This window comes from Lipophrys pholis (assembly GCF_963383615.2).
Source record: "Lipophrys pholis genome assembly, chromosome: 12".
NCBI classification, from domain to species: Eukaryota; Metazoa; Chordata; class Actinopteri; order Blenniiformes; family Blenniidae; genus Lipophrys; species Lipophrys pholis.
In genome coordinates, this window is record NC_137641.1 from 19627817 (window position 1) to 19651020 (window position 23204).

General features: G+C 41.0%; 1 protein-coding gene across 1 annotated transcript; it reads right to left on the minus strand.

The window, feature by feature from the left end:
* Window positions 1–142: 142 nt before the first annotated feature.
* rc3h2 (ring finger and CCCH-type domains 2) lies at window positions 143–20705 on the minus strand (the record flags this gene model as incomplete). The annotated part of the gene is made up of 19 exons (XM_080476366.1): window positions 143–4695; window positions 4844–5007; window positions 5876–6083; window positions 6721–6805; window positions 7168–7417; window positions 7524–7688; window positions 9790–9927; window positions 12616–12762; window positions 12846–13159; window positions 13302–13504; window positions 14092–14397; window positions 14633–14745; window positions 15219–15337; window positions 16519–16651; window positions 16764–16964; window positions 17925–18100; window positions 19457–19690; window positions 20263–20380; window positions 20475–20705. The coding sequence occupies 19 exons, from the start codon at window positions 20703–20705 to the stop codon at window positions 4548–4550; spliced, it is 3453 nt and encodes a 1150-aa protein (XP_080332492.1). The 3' UTR covers window positions 143–4547.
* Window positions 20706–23204: the final 2499 nt, after the last annotated feature.

Here is a 23204-nt window from a genome sequence, read left to right on the forward strand (position 1 = left end):
GGCTCCGCCCTCCTCCACAACTCCATATTGGATAAAGTGATATAGATGGATAAACTGCTGTTTCTTCTTAACGCATGTTCATACAAATGGCTCATGTCCAACTTATGTTCTCAAATCAACCCAAGAATCACAAACAGACAGTACAATTGTTGGTTTATTGTAGCATGCAGTTCCATGTGCTAAAGTCGTCCTTTTTCGTAACTCTATCTCTCAGTGCAACAGAGAAGCAGAATGCTGCTCGACGAGCAGGTCAGGGTGATACAAGTGAACAAGCCAGAAAATGCACAGAAGAATCGATCAGTCAGTAAAGCAAAATCTCCGTTTCATCAGTTGTTAATAGCACATTAATCATACTCATCATCACTATAAGATAGACTTTACTCCAGTCCTGCATTTCCGTACAGTTAAGTAAAAGGGAAACCTTTCACAATGTGATATTTCCAAGGAAATAAATGGAATACGTAACAGTATTATTCATTATGGGGACATTTTCAATATGCTGTCTCTTAAGGATTGTATTTTCCTCATTCTGAAACATTACACAACTGCCCCAAAGCTTTAAAACATTTAAATATATTTGATTATCGCAGGTTGTAGAAATGAGCGCCAGTACTATAAGTCCATCTAATGATGGTGCCAGACTGTATACAATGACAGATGTGTACCATCTCTTAAAAGTTCATTTACATTTCAATCGAACAATAGATTTGCAAATAAAATGTCTAATACAGACATGAATAGTCGGAAAACATCATTTCATCATGTTTCACAATCAACAAACAGGCTTTTTTCCCCATACAATATAGAATACCGAGACACTTTCTTGTCTAATAAAAAATGTCAACATTTTCAGCAAACTCTCAAATTCAAAACGAGAAAGCAGACTTAGAATATACCAAGAAGGAAAAGTATCACAACGACAACCAAATGTGGTTAAAAACAACAAAACGTCATAATAATAAAGTCTCCATTAAACAATAATTAATTTTCATTAGCAAGCAATCAAAAAAGGCTGCAAGCAAACTTCAGCACTTGACGTGGCCACACAGTGGGCATGTGCAGAACTCTTACAGCGCTGGGTGTGTTGTATCACAACTACAGAATCATCTTTACTCCTCTGCCATCACAAGAGGGACTATATTGCATGCACGACGTAGGATGCAGGAAGTACAGAGGTGGTGGTGGGAGGGCGAAGAAAAGGCGAGTGGGAAGGAAGTGTTCTGTGGCACCCCCGGGCAGTGATAAGGGCGGGTATCAGTGCAGTGCAAACAGCCACTACAGCAGTGCCCTGGAGACACTTTGAAGAAAACGGGGAGTATCACTTCGACAATACTCACAATACTGTTTTGTTTACACACAGTAGTGCCCAGCCCTTTCTCATGAGAACACAAAAAGCAAAAGCCAATACTGATACTGAGAAGTAAAAGAAAACACTGGCAAAGTAAACATGGGCAAGGATTACACGTTCACTCATTTAAACCGAGGGAAATAGACGCCATCATCAGTGAGTGAACCTTCAGCAAATATTTCCACTGAATATTTGAAGTGATTAATATCTAGATAGAAAAACATAAAAGTAGGCGGGCAAAATAAAGGCATCCCTGAGCAATTTAGACAGACAAGGATCTGGCCCCCTCCAGTGGATCAAAGCAGAACTACAGGAGAAGTATCTCTCGCCTGTTTCTTCACAAGTGGGGGATTGATTGTACTGTACATGACATGGCACTTTACGACTTACACGGCTTCAGAGGTGAAGTTGTAAACAGAAGCAGAATGATAATGATTCTATAACAGGGAGCAGCTAAATGCCCGAACGGGCCTTCACCCTTCGCAGGCAGAAGCGAATACTGCAACACATTTTTCCAAAAGAGCACTATATCATGAAGTCAAAAATTACTTTAGTTTTTCACTTCCCCCACCCGATTCCCTAAGCAGCAAAGTAAAAGGTAAAGAGAGAAACCCCGTATCTCACCTCCAGGACACCTTTTCTATTCCGGCTAAAAAAATATCATGACGCCTCATTAAACTATCATCCCATCTTGAAAAATGGGATGTAATGTACAATGTAAGATAGAAAGCACTTATGCTTATCTCTTTGTTTGTTGTTTTTGGTTACTTTTTTTTTTTTTAAAGAGGCAAGTGTAAAAAAAGGCTTAACGATAACCTTGAAGGATACATAGATGGATTAACCCCATTCACAACTCAATCTAACAATATAACACAAATTTGAATTCAATGTAAAGAAACTTGCAGTTCCTTGTGACATTTTACCTCAGGGTAGGATCAAGATGTCATTTTATTTTTATTTTATTTTAATTGAAAGTCACACAAGATGAGAGATCTTATGTCTATGAAATGAGCGAGGAACACCAGGGCTTAAACAAAGTTACTGAGAAGCAGACTTTGGGAGATCAGTCCTGATGACAGCACATCTGACGGCCAGTGAAAACACGAGCACTAATCCATGACAGCGATTATGATCAGCTCAATTTGAAATGTAACAAAAGCAAAACAAGCATAACAAAGTACAAAACACCTTAAACAAAGAACTTCACAGAAGTCATCAAACCTTGAAATAAAACAAACCAAACCTTTTTTTTTTTTTTTTTTTTTTTTTTTAAAGTTAAACATAAAGCATGAGGAAATGTAGCATCACATACTTACAAAGACTTCACCTTTAAATATCACTGCCTGTGAATAGTTTACATCATATTGTGAGTGTGAGTGAAAACACACTATTGGGATTTACACAAAAACGTGATTTCCACATTGTTCAGTGTTGGAGATCACATTTATAATTGTTGTAACACTTCTGGAAATGAGACCGGAGCCTCTGAGCTTCCACAAAAAGCCAATGGGGGAACCTTTTGTCTTGTTGATGCAACACTAAAGAGAGAAAGGCCACTGTGTTATGATTGGTGTGCATTGTGTGTAAATGATCAAATGTGCATGCCGCATTTTGTAATCTCCAACGAGCTATCGGAGTGAAGTGATGCCAGTAACACATCGGGCACGCAAAGTCGTAATATAAATGTAAAAATTATGTAAATGCTTTTGGGATTGATGGCGAGCTGATTCGTTCCACCTCCAGCTGGAAATGCAGTTTAAAAAAAAACTAAAAAAGAAAATATAAAGGTAGTAATGAATGACTCACACACATGCCAAGACATAAGGATGGAGAAAAACCCCACTTTCATTAACAAATAATTTATTAACTGAGTTTATGACTAAATCTTTGTGCTCTGTGATCCTGTGACAGTTGTTGGAATTTGGAGGCATTTAAAAGATCATCTGACTCATAATAAAGGAAGGGTTGTTTCACTCTCAGCACATTAAAGACCTCGGACCTCCGCAGTAGTTTTTCTCTCAGGGACAGAATTCCCCACCGCTATCTATCTAGTTTTCCTTTTTTCAAATGACCAGCAACATATATTAATTGGATTTCTGTATGGGCTCGAAATGTTCAGTGGTGTGAGCTGGATAAAGTTAAGGCTGCTCAGATCAGGCGTCCAGTAAACTCGAACATATTTAAAAAACAGGAAGGCTGGGAGGGAAACTGTTCTAAGCGGCACATAAAAAGTAGGGTAGATTAGTTATTTTTTGGAACAATACTTCTTGGCAACGAATCATACACTACTGGAAATCCTGATTAATTTCTAGCGACATGAGATCTATTCCCACAAAGCTTTGTTACAATGAAGGAATAATCTACAAACTACATATCTCCTAACTTTTTCTGTATGGTTTGTATGTTATTGAGGGCAATGTTTGATAAAAAAAAGGTCAGTGATTTGCTTAATAAATATTTGAAATTGCTGTGTGGGGCTTAACTTTAAAGCAGTGCCTACTTTTACAGAAACACAATTTCCAAGGCACAAGCTATTATGCAACTACGCACAGCAAATGATGGTGTAAACATTGAATAGGTAGCACAATTATAAAAGTTGGGTTCAGCATCCCAGGTGCTTGAATTCATATATTCTGTACCTGATCCAAAGATCTGTCTCTGCTGCTATGTAAGAGAAATGAAATATTGTTTGGGAGAATCAAAGAAATATTCAGGTAAACAAAAAAATGTATATATGAGTAAAGAAAGCTCACAAATTTTTGCTTCACCTTTTTGGTGACCGCTTATGTAAAAAAACTTAAAAAGAGGCCTATCAAATACCTTTACATTACCGATCAGATGGGAAACTCTAGTGCTGCCACTTAACGTGACCAACGTTGAAAATGCAAACACAGGCCAGTTTGGCATCTGCAGTGATGAAAAAACCTCCCATGTGCCTCTGTCGTCATAAAAAGTGATCACCGAAGTCTCAGCAGAGTTGTGCACCAGTGAAGTCACCCCTCAGGGCAGTGCGGCGACTTCCTCGCGCCCCTTTCAGCATGGTGCACCACAGATGTTTGGCCTACATCCGTCAGGTTTTATTGAGGCATGTGACTGACGCGTATGAAAGTCGGTATTAAATGGTATTCTCTCTAACCAAAACATTGTTGTGGCCAGATGACCCAGCTGTAACATGGCGCAGCTCAGTGTTTATGGCCTTTTAGCTTCCATTAAGCAGCATCTCTGTCCCCGGTGTCTCAGGACAAGCCAGTGTGGAAGCTTCACCCAGTCGAGGTGGTTCAGTCCGCAGCACCAACTTCCCAATACCCAGACCTCCTGAGACCAACCCTCCTGGAGACAAAGACTTCCTGGACAGCCAATACAAAGGAAAAGAAGAGGTGAGGAAGGAGGCGGCAGAACCTATGAGAACAAGTCATCCATGACAGTAATCACGAAGGTTCAAGATGTTCAGACTGAGGGGGATCTTGTGAAATAGTGGTTGCGACGGTAATTTACCTGAAGGCCATTTTTTTTAACAGGTGAGCATCCATTTTCTCTATGGATAGACCCTCAGTGTGAATGTGCTCCTCTATGGGTGATGACAGAAGGGGGGATGAGCAGGCAGTGGGGAGGAGATGGGAGGCATCCTGAGATTGTGGGGTGGCCAGACTTAAGGACTCCTGGAAGGCAGAGATAAAAGCAAAAGAAATGATAGAGAGAACTACAGGTTTATCAGTGTTATCATTGTTTTACGGCATTTTTCCTCATCAATGAGGTGAAAGCAACCGTCTGACAAAGTGATCTTCCTCCTGAGTGCTTTGAAAACTCATATTCACAGAGCATTTTTGGAGCAATGGTTTTATTATATTTTTCTCTAGTATCTTTTTTTTATGTTATGAATGAAACGCAGTATTTTGGATCATTTTTGACTTGCAGCTGTCCAAAAGGAGTTTTCTATAGAAACCATAAAGTATCCTGTAATGTCGTGGGAGCCACAGAGTTGTGTACTGATTATTGTTCTCAATGAGACAAGACGACCATTGATGCTCTGGCAATGGAAATTGCTTCATAGATCTGTCAAGCTTTTACGCCAGATGCCCTTCCTGCTGTAACCCGGACTTAAGCCCGGGTTTCTCACACTGAAGGACCTGACCTAATGCATCACTACAGGACGGAATATAGAGAGCTTTATAGTGTTTTTTAATGATATACTGTATATTCAAGATACATCAATGATAACGTTGTTGGAGCAGTTGTGAGCGATGACTTAATGTCAAAATACACTTACGTCGAAAAATTCTTTTCTTATGAAATGTGAACCCTGCCAGCTGAAAATGAAATATTTTGCGAACATGCAGGAGAATATCCAGAGCAGTACTATTTTTTTTTTTTGCTCTAATTAGCATCTATCTATCTATCCATTTTCTATCCTGTCTTATTTTGTTCCTATTTGAAATATATGGGTCAACGTGGAGCTTCAAAAGGACTTTTAAAAACATGCTCTTTATCGCCCTGTCTGTACAGAATTGCACCATTACCACAGCTAACCTGAGACTTGATCTCCTGGTGGTCTGAATCCTCCATGTCCAGAGCGCACAGTTCCAGCTCGATGTCTCGGTCTGGGTCGGGGTCACTCTCCACTCGGTCCTGATCGCGGCTGAAGGCAGTCTGATGGCCTTGCAGATCAGACACAATTTTCTCGGCACTGCTTATTGACGTTCGGCGTGTGTGCATCTCCGACGCACAAAGCTGCTCACTGAAGTGTGTAGAGATACAGACAAATACTGACTTTTTCTTCAAATATTTTGAAGTAACAATACATTAAGTGGAAATAAATGGCCAGTTCAATGTCTGTAACTATTATTAAAAAAATAAACATAAATAAAATGAACAGGTGGACAGAGAAGGACAGATGATGATGTTTGCAGATGACACTGTAATCTATGGTGAGAGGAGAGAGTAACATGCAAAAGAACCGGGAGAGTTTGAGGTCTGGAGGAAGACCTCAAAATGAGGAGGAATGAAGGTCATTAGAGGTAAGACAAAATACATTTGTGGAAAGGTGAAAATACCAGGAGTCGATGTAATGAAGGTGGATGAAATTAAAAATCTGTGGTTGACAGATGTGTGAGACCTGAGCTGGAGGTGGTGAGGATTTTCATTGTGAGGGACCAGGATGGATCTTATTAAAAATTAGAGTAGATCAGATTGGTCGCTAAGGTTAAGCAGCTATGATCAAGTAAAGATAGTCTGAGTATGTACTGAGGAGATGCTGGAGGAATTGGAGATGGAGCTCCCAGAGAAGATTATTAGATGGAGTGATGGGGGACGTGAAGATGGCTATTATAACAGTAGAGGAGGCAGTGGACAGACTGAAATGGAAGCAGATGTACCTTTCAAGGAAACTTGAGTGGCTGGAAGAGTCCGATCCTCGAGAGCTCCACCTGTAGTCACTTTGATCCATGTGAGGGTTGTAATCTGTAAGAGATTTTAGAAAAAAGTTGTCTTTTTATAGACAACCAACCACTTCATAAAGTGAGAACAGTGGAATAAAAAGAAACGCAACTTTAGTATACACAGTGTCAAGTCTGAAAAGGATGTGTGAAAACAAAGCAGAAAGAAATATAAGAAAAAGCATTTCAGAGGCTTAAACTAAAGTAAAAGCAAAATCTTAATCTTGTCTTTGAAAGTGACTTTTGAGAGATCATTCCAAAGTGCCATCGTGGAAAACAGGAAAAACAACACATTTCTTATTACAGATTTCATTTTTGTACCAGCTTTGTTTCATCCACTTCCTTTGAGACCTGATTTTATTTCTGTCTTTTTTAATGCCTTCGTACCTTTGAAGTTTATGGGTGTGGTACTGGCCCGACCCTGGCAGGCTGTGGCTTGCACAGGGTCGGTGGTGTGGTAGCCTGTGCGAGATGCTCTGGAAATGGCCCCCCACTTCGAGATAATGGGCCCCTCACTGAAGGGAATGATGGGATCCTCATCTTTCATTCGTCTGTAGTGATCCAACGAAGGTAGCCATCGCTTCCCAACACCGCCACCACTAACGCCGTCACCTCCACCGTCGTTACTGTCCAGTTCCTGCATGAGAAAAACACATTCGAGAAAGCGTTTTTTTTTTTTGTTTTTTTACTTGAATGAGCATCAAAGTGTGACTGCATGCATGTGGGAGTGAGAAAAGTCTCACCGAATGCTCAGAGCAGGAGTGAGGCGAGGTGTGTGTGAGTGTTTCAGGCTCAAAAGGGCTGAGGCAAGGACCAATGGTTCCACAGGACCACGGAGAGTAGTGTGCAAAACTTTCCTCCCCTCTGAACCTGCATCCCACACACTGACTTCCACCGCTTTCCACATGCTGAAAGAGAGATGTATTAAAATAAAAAGTTTTTTTTTTTTTTTTTTTTTTTAGCAGACTTGAACAGGTCATAAATATCGATCTGTAAATCATAATGTTACACGTTATTGTTGCATCAGAAAATTAAATTCAGTTAAAAAGAGATTTTATGACACGGCCACAAAATCAAAGTGAATGCCATCAATGACATGTGTCATCAATAAGAAAAGGCTTTCTGGATCAAAACAATAAGAGACCACCTAAATATAGAAAAGCCTGGCATTTTAAAGTCATACTAAAATTGTATTCGGGAATATTTTCTCATATAACAAAGTGGAAGAATCTTTTTGTATCTCAAGACTTTTAGAAGTGGTAAGAACTGGTGATCTGTCCATGAGGTATGGGGTGTACTTAGGATTGTGTTATGGCCACACGGTGTTGTGGTGGTTAGTGTTCCTGCCTCACAGAGAAAATATCTAGGGTCTGATGCTGAATATGTAGACGGAAACAGAGGAAGCCTTGAGTCTGTTTTCTGCTTTTCTGGGTAATCTGGTACAGTACATATCAAGGGAGCCTGCGGATGAGTAGCAAACAGTAATACCACTGGTGACCTGTTGGGGGCAGTGTTGTGCAGTGTAGCTCATGTGCCAAAAGTGAAAAGAAAGAAGAAAACAAGATAAATAAATTCTTGAGAAAAGACCGCAAATACATGCAAGGTTAAAAACATATCTTCGACACGACCTTGCCTTGGCAGTGGGACAAAAAAAACTTCAGATGACTAGCGTTAACAGTTTATAACTTCACTGGTAAAGTTGAAAATGTAAGGCAACAAATTATCCCCTTACACCACATTTTAAATACTACTAGGGACACGATTGCTTATTTTTGCAGTTTTGAAGCTGCTTCAGTGATGTCTGGATTAGAAACCTTGTTCAACATGAAACCGACAACGCGCACTGCCCTCTACTGGATGTATTGGTTAACAACCGTGCAAACATAAGGGATGCATGAGAATATGAAGACAGTGGTGCATGACATGAAGTTTGAAATCAATTTACGCGAATAAATTGAACATATTTGGGGCTTTAAAGTACTTATGATGAGCTGTCAGATGTATTTATTTTTTAATCCATCCATCCATCCATCCATCCATCCATCCATCCATCCATCCATCCATCCATCCATCCATCCATCCATCCATCCATCCAGTTGCTACTGTGCATTGTTTAGTTCCAACACATTTACATCACAGGTTCACAATGCCTATGCCTACAACCAGGATATTAGCCTGCACTTTTATGCAGTGGGAGGAAATGAGACTTGTCATCCATATTGATCCACAGACTATGATTGGAAGGGATTCCAGCATCAACAAGACCCTGCACAGCAACAGTGTGATAAGTAGAAAGCACCCGCTCCTTACAGTATACAGTACAGTACAGTACAGTACAGTACAGTACAGTACAGTATACTACCTTTGTGTTCTTGCTAATTTGCCACCATGCACTTACTGCCAGGTCTGACACTGCTACAATTCCCATGGCAAGTACAGGATATTAAGTAGTAATACGAAATCTTTAAGCCCTCTGTTTTGTTTTTTTCCACAAGAAATGCCAAAATAAAACCAAGACTTGTCCACAAGCACTCACAAAGTTGTGGCTGCATCTGAAAAGTGCTGCATTTAACAATGAATACCTTCACAAAAACATACCTGACAGGGACTTAAACAAAGCTATACTCAGCTGAATGCCTGAGTCACTGCTTGCTAAAGTCTCTCCTTCTGCTTTCTCCTATTCTCTCTCTTCCTCACACGCACACACCCACACACACACCACAATCGAGCACTCCTATGATATCTTCCTCCACAGTTGCTAAGCAACTATCTCCCACTCAAATAGCATTGGACACAGCTAAAACGTAAGCTTTTGGGACAGGAATTAAACAACATATTTTAAAAGTGGTGAAATGCGCAAGCAAATTCGCTGTTCAGTTTCAACAGCTGTAGGCACAGTAATAATAAGATGGTTATGGTGGCACTGATTTTAATTGTCAGGCCTATAAATACTCTTAATGGTACTCTGTGTATGAGTGATAACATGTGCCATCTTTATTCTCTTTCTACCTCGGCTCCAAAGTCGATGGTGAATATGGAGGACGACTGGGAGGGCCTGTTGTTGTTGTGATGGTGGTGGTGATGAGCCCACTGTTCCTGCTTCCTCCTGAACAGATCCTCGTATCCCAGAGGAACACGTCCATACTCCTGGAGAGGGAGAGACAACAAAGAAAAGAAGTGGGTCAGAAAATTCCATCAACACAACTGTGATAATCATGTCCTATATGTGGAGTTGTTTAAGTGCTGATGTCTCGGTGGTGAAAACGTCTGACTGAAGCGTTTGAATAACTGATGCTACATAACATAAAATTCCAAACTGGGCATGAAAAATAAAGCTCCGAGTTCTCAGCTGTTTGGATCATGAGGTTTTCGAGCAGAAACAGAGGCAGTTTCTCATATAGGTGTTAAAACAGATATGTCAAGCTTTGCACGTTTTATAAAACTGCAATTTATGAGGCTGTCATTGTATTGAGCTTTAATATAGTATGGTCGCACAGGTGCATCTCAAATGAAAATAAGTCAGAGATTTTGCCTTTAACTTATTTCAAACAATGTAGATTTCATGTATTTTAGATTTCTGAAATCCATCTATTCATTTTGTATATTGCTTTATTCAAATTCGAGTGCTGAACCTTATCCTAGCTGACTATGTGAAGAGGACAAAAAGGTCACCAGTGCATCACAGGGCAAACACAGAGAGACAGTTATGTTCACATTCACACCAGAGGGCAATTTTGAGTCAACAAATAACCCCCAAACCATGATTGGGACTGGAAGAGGTAACCGCCAGCGGCCTCTGTGACACAGGAGTGCTAAGCACAACACCACTATTCAGCCAGATTCCTGACACATGAACTGTATTATTTCAAACCGTTTTTGTTTTAATCCTTCTACAGGTTATGAATGAAGAAAAAACCAGCAAAGAAATTAAAAAAATAAAAAAATAAATAATATATATATATATATATATACTTTTAGATGCACCTTAACAGGCAAGGGACCATTACACTGTATTTCACTATGCTTCTTTTGTTTATAAAATCACAGAATCTTTTTCTTGGAGGCTGGCCTTGCTTATGGCAGTGCACGATGACTTCAGGGGTTTGAGTCTTGCGCTCAGTTAATTTTACAGGCCCTCAAGACAGGATAACAAGGCTACACTGTGGTGTAGTGGGTACCACTTTGGCCTCATAGTCACAAGGCTGCTGGTTTCGAGATCATATTGGGCCTTTCTGAGTGGATTTGCATAGTGTCCCTGTGCATTTCTTTTTTTTAACTCCCCAAAAAGGCATGCATTTAAGGCTGATTGTTAAAAACTGCAGGTGTAAATGTGAGTGTGTCCATGATTATCTGCTCCTCTGTGTTTGTGCTGCAATGAACTGGCAGTATCGAAGAAGAATGGATGGACAGAAAGTGGCTTATCTTATTTTTCCTGTGAATTATTTTCCAGAAAGGTATTGAATGAAATGCACAGCACTGCTGGAAAAAGAAAACCCATTAATTGCACTAGTGCAGCAGCATTACTGAAAATGCAATATGATGGTATGAGAAGGAGAAATGAGTGGGCAAGGCAAAGACATATTTGGGTGAGAAGTGGGAGGACTACAGAGGAGGCTGAAGCAAACGAGCTACAGATATGTGACTGGCAGGAAAGGTTTGAGGTGAGATAATATGTGGGCGTAAAAAGAAACCAAAGGAGGAAATGTTGCTGAGGAAATGATGAAAAACTGTATACAGTGTGTAATAGACCACTGTTAATGTAAATAGGTAGATTAGACACGCTGGATGTTTCATACAGGGGTGTTTCAGGACATAGAGAAAAATAACATAGGAAGGAAATTATTATTATCATTATTATTATTATCATTATTATTATTATTATTATTATTATTATTATTATTATTATTATTATTATTATTATCAGCACATTTAAAGAAATAAATATGCAATGAAAGCAATGAGTCAATCCTCCAGCTCCAACAAGGTTTATTGTTATGGTGAGTTTCAAAATTGGGACGCACCAGTGGCTCTCCTGCACATTTCAAATATTTTCACAAGTTAAAAAAACCCACATACAATACCATCTCTAATACAGCAAAAAAAAGGCTTTGTTTATTTTCTTAAATTGTAACCGGCTGTGATATGTTGTCATAAACTCAAGTCACATTTTCGCCCTTCTTTCTAAATGAATGAGCCAGCGCATATATTCTAATCTCCATATATCAATCTTGGATGTCACTTGATCCCAGCTGTTAATGGGTGAAGGTAAAATATGCTCTAGACCTTCAAAATCATGTTTTTGGACTGTGGGTAGAAACTGGAGTAACTAGAGAAAACCCAAGCACGTACAGGAGAAACATACAAACTTCACTGAAAAGCCATAAAGCCAAACCTAGATTTGAACCGGGGAACATTCTCTCGCAAAAGTGCTAACCACTGCTCCACTGTGCGGCTCTCTATCAAGACTATTTTTGAATATTTGTTGTATGGTTTAGAAGCTGTTGTGTATCTACTGTGATATATAATACTGTAGCTATGACAAACATATATTAAAAACAAAACCTAAGCCTAGATTACTTAGACAGTGTTTGGTGACCTAACCAATGTCTGATGCATTAAAGTTGATTTAAATTGGATCCATACAGCTCGTTCTTGTTGCTAAATTAGTAGCTGTAATTCTCCTACATCCGCCCACTACAAGTTACAATTATTTCGATGTGATGAGAAAATCATGAGTTTGGCTTTCACAATGATCCTATCGAACAACCCCAGCTCTAACTAACCACAACTAAATCACTGTTTCCCTTTGCAACTGTGCGACATGTGTTCACGTACCCTGTGAAGCCCTGCACGGTGCTCGGCTCCAGAACAGTAGTTACTGTCGAGTGAGTTGAATCTCTCCCTGAGTGGAGGCTGGTAAACAGAAGAATGCAGCACTTCCGGAGGCAATGAGTTACTCCTGGCATCCTCTCTGTGGTACAGCTGTAACACCAGCAGTCAGTGAGCATACGGAATGATCAGATTTTATGTATCTATATCACAGTTAGGGCCAACAGAAGACTTACCTGAGGCCTCCAGACTCTCCTGCTGTCGTAGAGGGGGGCATAAACACCGTGAGCAGGGGCTAAGGGCCCATACTGAGGCTGCCCTGGGTGGGGATGGAAGGTGGGAGGTCCCATCCGATCTCTAGGTGGGTGTGGCGGATACCCAGAAGAAGAGGAAGAGGGGGGATGTGGCGTTTGAGGGTCATTTGGGTAAGAAGATGGCGGGGGCCCAAGCGAAGGTGGCAGAGAGGATTCGGGGACGTTTGAGGATCGAAGGAAGCGAGCCATACAAGGCTTGTGGGGAGGATGAAGGGTGGATGGGTAGTAGGAACCTGCTGGAGAGCAGAATGACAGCGGCAAAAAAAAAAGAAAAAAGAAAAGTAGAGCACATTTATTTTCATCCAGACAACAATGGTAAAAGTGTGTCAGTGTGACTATTATTTCTGTTCAGACATTTCCGTTGAAAATAATGCTCACAGGTTGGTTGATAGTGGGCTGCGTCATACGGAGAGTGTGGCTCCTGGTAGTACAGCTCGGATGCCTGAGAAGGATGTGGCGCTCGCAGAATGAACTGACCATGTTTGGGTATAGAGGCACCGCCATCTGCTCGCCCAACTGTGGTGAGCGGAGACGACGCTGATGAGTGGCTCACTGGAGTCCTGGGAGGGGACATGGACTTCCTGAAACACAAAACAGTGACACATAGAGACAAAACATGACTGGGACTGACGCTGAAGCTTATTTCAAACGCACTCTTGACTTTTTGACTTAATCTTTGCCATTTCAAAGTCATTTCAAATGTTTACGCTTTATTTAATCCATCCATCAGTACTTGATATCATTATATACAGTAGATATAACAGTATATATAACTCAGGGTTAAAGGAGACTCGAACTATTCCCAGCTGACTATGTATCCTGGACACAGGTCACCAGTCTAACACAAGACAAACTCAGAGAGACAGACAACCACACACACACACTGGGATACTCTTAGTGTGAGGTGAGAGGAGAGATGACCACGACAAAGCTATAAATCTAAATAAATGCTAGTTTCCTAGATTATTTTTTTTTTTGACAATAGGACTCAGCTAAAGAAAACAATCATATATTACAGCTTGTACTGTAACCACTGTGACTACCTTGGAACAGGGGAAGCTAACCTGCATGCAACGTGCATTTTGAAAATAGCCTGTATTTGTACTGGTTGTACTTTCCCAAATTTGAGAACACACAGTCATCAGAAAAGAGGGAGGAGTAGTCTTACTGTTCTGTTGACCCCGACGTGGTTCTGCTGCATCCAGACAGCCCATTGGAACCATTCACCCCACCGTTTCCGTTTGGCACACCTCTCTTCATCTCCTCCAACATGTCAGCCCCTCTGGAGATCAGCTGGGGGTGCGTCAGGCCAGGAACTCCCTCTTTCAGGGAGCCCGTGCTCTCCCCTGTCCCTTTGAGCCCCGACACATCGGCGTGGATGCTCCCCTCCATGTTGAAGGTTTTATTCACAACACCGGGGGCTAAAGGGAATGTACGACCTGCACTGCTGCTTTTCTTGTTCCTCAGTCTAAACCTGTTGAGAGAAGTAGATGAGACTTGCTCAGAATCCCACATCGTACTGAAGAACTCTCTATGTAATGTCGAAAATTCTCTCACACCATCAAGTCTTTTCTTTGTGCTGTTTTTGTGAAGAATCATAAAAGCACTTAATTATCTTAATGATTAAACCGGGAGAATTGTAATTACTATCTAATCCCCGAACAGATTTGAATCCAGTGAAAAGGGGGATTACTTGAGTCTTCACTCACTTCTCCAACTCATCCTGTGTGTGTGCAAATGTACAGTTGGTTCCTCGTGGACAGCCTCCCTGCTGACGGAGATCTCGGCACATGCTGGTCTTGTACTTGCTGTTGGCCTGAGGCTGTGAAACACACGGGCACAACGCACCATAACTGGAGAGCTGAACTAACTCGTATACATCTTCGAAATATATCTTGTTCAACGAACATATCTGGAGATCAGAAGAAGAGATCATATATAGTGGCATTCAGTGCTTTTCAAACACGAAGACTAAATTCTCAGTCTCTATGCACTTTTTTGTATTGTTAGACATCAGAATGGATCCTCACAGATGCAAATCATTAAACAGTTGAGTAACCATTAATTATTTGATTGTGGCTTGCAGAGCACACAACAAGAAATGCTGTTAAGAGACCAGAAATCCTTTTGCTATATGTCGTTCTCTCTACATCAGCATAGAGTCAGGGAAAAACCCTGCAAACAGAGAGGTTACAGGACTTACAGGGACGTCTCAGTACAATACTAGAGTGCTAACCACTATATCACATAACAGAGACAAACAAAATGATTCATGATCTGTTCCCCCTTCTGTACCTGTGGGGTGTCGTGGCTCTTCTTGCTGAAGTTCTGTATGAATTCCACCAGTCCGTGAACCACCAGCTTGACAGCGAGCATCACACTTTCCAGCTCCTCCCAAGATGGTGTAGGAACGTCTGCAGACATGTCAAACACATACAAACCCTATTCAAAAATGTTCAGTTGTGGGTGTTACAAAAAAAAAAAAAAAAAAGGCAAGAGCTCAGCAAAAGTCAGAAGCTTTAATGCTCTGAACTCCGTGAATAGCTGAGATATATCTCAGTGTGAAATGATAACGCATCAGCTGATGTTACAGGATTTAACCTAACTTAGTTCAAATTGGGCTGCATGTGACATAAAATGAGTTTGACCTATCTGCCACAAACAAATTAGCTCTCTGTGTGGAGGTACTGTATATTACAGCATTTGTTAAACTGAGGTAAAATATTGTGTTGTCAGAAGACCTGTCATAATGCTGGAAGGCATTTCCTTGAAAACTAAAACACAGAGGACATTTTTATTTTAAAAGTCAAACACACATCACCCATCACAATGAGTCACTCTGCTTTGATTAAAAATGTTTAACAAAACATATAATCACAGTTTTATATGAATGCACAATACAGTAGAACCTCTGAGGAGCGGCCCCGGTAAGAGCGGACAACCTGTACTGGGCGGACACGTCACTGCACGGACATACTGGATATTTAACTGTTAACACACAGCGGACAACCTGCCAAACGCGGACAACGGAGATGTTTACCTGGTAAATGTCAAGCTGAGCGACACTGAAACGGCCAAAATACTTGGGCTGAACCCGATTATTGGAATTTTCAGGTCGCGGGTGCGCACCATTGCATCCATACTCCACTTTGGGTTCACTTCCATAATGTAACGTAACGATCCCAAAACTATCTCCACTTCTGCTGCCCGGCGTTCTCCACCTTTCCTAAAGTAGTTTATGTTTCACTTCTGGCTCTTTATTTGCTTTTAAATCCTATTTAATAACTATTTTGTATACATCTTATTTACATGTATACATGTATAGATGTATTTATATTGTATACATATTGTATTGGTTCAGTTATGTCATAGTTACTTAAAAGCACATATTTGGTGCGTTCAATGTCAAGTGGTCCTACCATTTGTCCTTGTGACCTGTCCCTCCGAAGAGAGGACACCTGCCTTCAGGAGACACTTGTCCTTGGATTTTAGGACGTCCCTGCATCAGAGGTTTTATTGTACTTCTATTGTGCTCTACAATGCATATCGGATTTGCTTCACAATGTGTGGAACCGCAGACTCTTCTCCAAATTACCTGGATTGTGGTCTATGTTGGCTAGTAGCTCAAGGTGTGGTCTAAGGCTTGTGAGGTTGGCAGGGTCTCCTGTCCTCTGCAGAACGATTGTCAGCTCCTGAACGCTCTTTGCGAATGACTCTGGAGACTGCAACTGAAGTGCATGAAAAAGGCTGAGAGTAAATATGAAGAAAGATTTAACAGATACAGATATGTGCATATCCTATTTCCAGTGGAATCTGATGCCATGTGAATCATACTGGTACCTTGTCAATGATGGACTGCATATGTGACTTGTGGACCAGGTCTCCGTACAGCAGGGAGGACCACTGCTCGGGTGAGATCCGCAGGCCCGCCTCCATGGCGATATGGACGATCTGAGCGTCGTGCTCCCTCCTCAGGGCCTCATATGTGCGAAACTCTTCTTTCAGCTGCATCAGCGAGGAGTCCTCATCCCGCTTTGTCACCTGAAGATCAGGTTAGTGAGGAAGGAAGAGGAAAGGGCAAACAAAGGGCCGTAGGGACAAGAAAGAGAACATATGGACTGAGAATGATGTTCTTTAAAGTTAGTTGGAAGTTTTGTTGAACAATAAGATATAAAATGTGTTATATGCCATTTCTGGACATTGATCTCTATATGTAATCTGTATGTGGTGTCTTCAGACTTGTCTACTCAAAATCAGATCATACAAAGGGAATCTCCCTTTCTCAGAATCTGCCCTATGAGTAATCATCATAAGACACCAACACACCAGCTATCGTTTACAAATCTACAAATGTAATTCAGCCGCGTCCATCCTGAGCAATAAACCCGCCAGGTTGTCTTTGCTCCTGTGTGCTCATCTCTCTTTTCTGCATCTGTGCTCCCTGTCTCTGTCCTGCAAGGCGGGGCAACAGGGGCAAATATAGACTGCCGTTACATCACCAGCAAATAGCTGGCATTTCTGCCCTGCCAGCGATGTCTGTAATCAGATAACAGGCACAGAAATACATGCACCCACACGAAATATATCGACACAGGCCCACATCTTCATTACAGATATGAGATGTGATGAAATCAGAAGGTCCAGCTTTAGGGAGTAATAACTATCGGATGGGAGATTGATTAATAGCTGAAAAGGGGATTTTTTTTTTTTTTTTTTACTATGGACTTTTTTATTATTATTACTACAGTAACAGGAATAAATATATTATTGAAGTAATTTCCCATATTTGCAAAAAGACGTCAACATAGGGATTTTTAGATGCAAAAACATATTTGTTTTTGTTATGTTTGACAGAGTTCAAAAAGCTGCTGTTTCCCTTCTTTGTACAACTTGCACCTGGCAGTGCAGCCCTCTCACACTATTTGTTGTGTTGTGTTGTGTTGTGTTGTGTTGCGTTGTGTTGTGTTGTGTATGTAGGTGTGCTTCTTGACATTATCGTACCTTGAAGCAGGAGGCCCTGTAGAGCAGTTGCACCACGTGGCCAATGCTGGTTTTGGAGGCCTGTGGGAAGCGAGCCTCAAGCTTCTGGACTACGAACAACACCAACACTTTCCTGGACAGAGCTGAACCATCCTCCAGAGCTAGTAAAACCAGCTTGAGTGCATCTTCTTGCATAGCTGGAGGGCACGAGTTAAAGAGACAGCAAAAGGTAGTGATGATGGAAAGAAGCCAGAAGACAATAGGAGTAGATGAAAAGGAAGTGAGGAGAGATAGAGAAAGCAGATCATACATATTGAAATGTTGTACACTGGTCAACTGGAGTCTAACTGACACACCACTCTCCTCCAGGTAACAAGGTGTCCTCAGACTTGAAATGAACTCATTCTGTGATCATGACGAGAAACACGTTCTCTATCAGAATCTGCCCTATGAGTAATCATCACAGGACACCGAGTACTGAGGAGAATTCTAATAGATCTCTTCTATGTTCAGTATGTTCAGTGTGTCTTTTCTTTTTGACAGGGGTACTAGAATATGATCATTTCAGAATGGCAGAAAAAAAACAACTTATTAAGTTCATGGGACATTTTTCTAAACTTCTATATCAAAACCAATGCTCAACCAAACAATTCTGTATTAGCTGCAAGTTGTGTTGTTGTAATTTATCTGATCTATCCATCACTTCTGCTTGTCTCCAAGGTAACGGTTGTAGTAGCTGATGCAGGGTTTACACATAGGCACATCGTGTTAAGTATATCATTTTCCCGTCAATTCCTGGCACATTCCTGACATTCTTTATGTGACGTAACACATCTGAATACCTTCATTAATGGGCGTGTTGGTGCGTGACATTCTTGATATTCGTGGAGCTTGTTTTTAGCTGCCAAAAATATCTTCCACGAAATATCAAGAATTGTGATCCGCGGTCACGAATTGAGATTCGTGCAATTCCTGATTTGTCGTCACTATGTGTAAAAATAGCATGAAGGAGACTTTCAATTTATTTCCAGGACATCCTAAAATATGAAGAAAAGCAGCTGTAGTGGTGCTTCAACTCCCCCTCTCTTCCTCTACCTTGTAAAATGGTGCTTACCCAAATGTCTTCTGTATTTGAGTGAGTAGGCGGAGAATAAGATCATCTTCTCTGGATGATGTTATATGAGTTTATATGAGCTGACAGATTGTATTCAAAGCTTTGATTGATCAGGGTTTTAAATGTGTATTGCAACAAGTCGAGATATTTTTAGGACAAATAGTCACACGTAAGTTATAATTATGTTGCTAAATTGTTGAATATGGCAATGCAGTTAAAAATAAACTAGATTCTTTTCACCTCTGTGTGACAGTGATTTGTAAATATGGGGTCAAATTCATGCTCTAAAAAAACAACACAACATAAATGTATCTCTTTTAATGCTGATGACGAGACGCTTATAGTCATTTTAGTTCACAAATGTTGAGAAATGAATTTCGAGTTGTTGCCAACTGCCTTGGGGGATGTGTGCATCCGTGTGTTCATCATGCACACTCACCAGGTCCCAGAAACTGGCAGCCACGAGCCCTCACCGCCGCCCAGAGGTTGGCGGAGAGTTGCTGGGGATTCTGGTGCTGCAGAATGAGCTCCGTTACCGTCCGCTCTCCGAGCGAGCGACCTGCCCGCACCGCTCGCACACGGCCTTCCTCCTCCACCAGCTGGCAGTTTACCAAGGTCACCAGCTTCCTCTGCATGGGCCGACTGAGCACGCTGGGACTCAAGGTCGCCACACCTGTGGTAAGTGACAGCTCTGGCGTTACATTTCATATGACAGTAGTGATCATGTTTTTATTAGAGTGACGTGTTCAGTTGAAACGTTTGTTTCATTAAAGCACCAAAAAAAGAACAAATACATGATGCTACACAAAACCAGCAGGGTAATGTTCCCACAATGTATCATGGATGTAATGTACAGCAAGTGGGTGTTAAATCTTTATTTCAGAAGATTTTTGAAGCCGCAAGAAGGGTTTTCCGAATGACGTTATCCACCAAAAATGACAGGGTCTGCCGGTGCTATCAGGAAATTGGCTGGAAGAAGAACTGAAACTGCTGGTCGTTCGTCATGACTATGATCTTAAATATGCGGAAAGCTGAATTTCTCCACCCCTTCAAAAAAAGTACAGACGCTTCCGTCGTCAGGAGAAGCGTGAGAAGCACGAATGCCAAGTTCCACCGGCAGCTCAACTGCAGCCCCCGCATCCGGAATATAAAGAGCTTCATTCTCCTTCACAAAATGTCCAAACGTACCATCAAAACACACGCATGCATGACTGCAATCGCTTCTGTGGGCCACACAAACTGTACCTTTTGCCCCGCTGATAGGTTTTAGGTAGAGAGCCAGCTCTTCTACGCATACCCTGCAGACCTCATAGTGTTCGACCTCTGCAGCGCTGCTCAGGCTCACGGGCTGCACGTCTGGGACCTAACATGAGAGCACACAGACATAGAGAAGACAAATTTTTTGTTTCCTGCCTGTAAAACATGCGTACAAACGAGGCTTTCTCTGTCTGTCTCACCTGTGCTCCAACCAGCTGGAGCAGGGCACAGTTGACTGGCAGCAGGTCGATATCAGTGCTGATTGGTGTTTGATCGAAGGGACAGGCCTTGCGGTGCAGTTTGTGGAGGCAGGTCTTACACACCGTGTGGGAGCATCCCAGACTGATGGGCTGGTGACCACTGCTGTCAAACTCATTATAGCAGATGGGACAGGACAGGAACTCTGTCCACTGGGCCGCCTGCACTGGCATCCTGCCACCACGCCACTGACAGTGGGGTCACCGGGTTCAGGGGGAATGCATGTCAATACGCCCTGTCGACAGCACCTGCTCGCCACTGCCAGCAGACTCTGTGACGACATGAAAGAAGATGATTTTAAACAATACAGTTAGTATTTCTTATGACAAAGAAAACTTTTCAAAATCACTTCATCACAAAGTTTTGATCTGGCCTTATTCAAGATGACCTATAGTACTCAATTTATTTATTTCATCTTGGTAATTTTGGTTTTGTACAATAAATAAAATTGTGAATTTCTGCTTCTGTTTAAGCCAAAAAAGTTGCTTTAACTTCTCTCTATAAGCATTCACCCTCGAAATGCTTCCTTTTTTGACAAGTTCACTTCAGCATTGCCTTTCGTTCAACTGCACTGTGTCTGGCAATACGGCTGCTTGTGATTTAGATTTAGCACCAACATCATTGCCCGGAGAAGACAACTGTTCGCTCAAGCAAATCCAGCTTAAGCCAAGTGTTTACAGCAGCCTGAGACCTGAACACTTCCCCAAATTAGCTACTTCAACAAGTAGTAACAAGTTTACTGGTGTAGCTGAAAGTAACTTCAATGGTGACGGACACACAGAAAACAGCAGAGCACAAATTGTTAAAAACAAAAATGTGTCTTCCATGATGGACTGGCAACGCGTCCACAATCTACTCGGCCTTCACCACACTAGTCATATAGCTGGGATCGGCACCAGGCCTTCTGCAACCTTAATTTTGATATAGCAGCATAGAAAATTTCAAGATAGATGTACCTCTAGCTTAGTGTAACAGTTTCATTTTCAATTATCAAAATAAATATTTAAGTGTACCTTAGTTTGATTCAATGAGACCCTCCAGGTATTTCTTTGGCAGCATAGATTTACTAAATGAACAACACTACAGTATATTAACAATTAGTTTTAGTCATCTCCACTGTAAATGATGTGTATTGGTCACACAAACCGTTTCAAACAGCATGTTTTCTAACAAAACGGTTTCTTTCACTAACTTCCATCTGATAAAGAAGCACTACGAATACTGTAACTCCGCAAGCCTTATTGAGCACAAAGAATAATTCTACTGAATCAGATGTCTGCGTTACACTATCATACATTTATTTGATCTAATGTGAGCAATAAAAGTAGCGGTAATAAATTCATCATATGAATCGCATTAAAAAGGCACTCCTTGCTGTTTTAAATCCAAGTGTCTTTTTTGTTTATTATTTCCCCGAAAACATGACAAGTCAGTGACATGCATAATTAACACAGTGTGTGACTAAAATACAAAAGCAGTTGTTTTTTTTAAATCGAGAAAAAAAAAACGAATCCATTTAACTACCCAAAATGTAGTTGAGGGATTTAATCATGCAAGATCTTTGTGGCCTCCACTTAGTACTTTATAACATGTTCTCATATGAAACAAAGGCAAAGTTCAGCCAAACAAACAATAGAAAATCAATTCAGACTAGAGCCATGCAAGTTTGGGGGGGGGGGTCCTGAAAATGATTTGAAAAAGCATCATCATAAAAGTAAATTAGTACAAGATAAACTGATCAATTAATTTCTTAAAAAATGTGTTGTTTTTTTAAAGAAAACTACATCTTGTCATGGTGATTATTTAAAAAAAGAAATTATTCTTCAGTGCAAAAACTGCAACAGTAACAGTAATTAATAATATCTTATAACGTGAAAAAAACAGTAAGTTTTGGATTCATGTGAGACAAAGCAGCTTGAGAGTTGGGGAGCAATTGTTCAAACTCTGGGGGGAGAATCATCCTGCCATGCTGCTGCAGAACTGCCCTGCCTGTTGGTGCAGGCAAGTCTAAATCACTAATATATCAAGCTGTGCTCATCCTCGATTCTCTTTCACTGTGCACATTCAAATGTTCCACTTTGAGTCATATCTGAGAACATATCATGCCAAAAAAGTGCATCTTCTTACATAACAGCCCAGTTGGCCCAGGTACTGACCTCCCATACCCCATCTGGTTTATCACTTCATTAACCGAAAGCAAACATCGTTCAAAAATATACACAAATATACAAAACCTGGGAATACATCAGCCTCCTGACAACATTACGCAAAATGGTTTGGACAGTGTGTGCAGACAGTGCGCACCTGTTGCTTTCATAGTCTGTTACATCTGCTCAAATCGCTCACCAAAATAACAGCTGGGACCCTCGTGGAACAGGTGCCAGGAAGATTGTGCCTCGAGTGGGCTTAAAGATGCAGGCAAATAACTTAAAATGAAAGAAGATCGATTGGAGATAACGAAGCGTCTGTTTACTCATTTTGAAAAAGCACACCAACCCGTTTGCAGAACCTTTTTTTTTGCTGTCTGTCCTGCAATGTCTGGACTGCATGAGGATATCAAATGTATTTAGATAGATCTATATTAATTTAGTTTATTTATGATTGCAAACAATCTTAATAGAATTCCCACACTGCAGGCGCATGGTTGAAAAAGAAAAGAAAAAAAACTACGC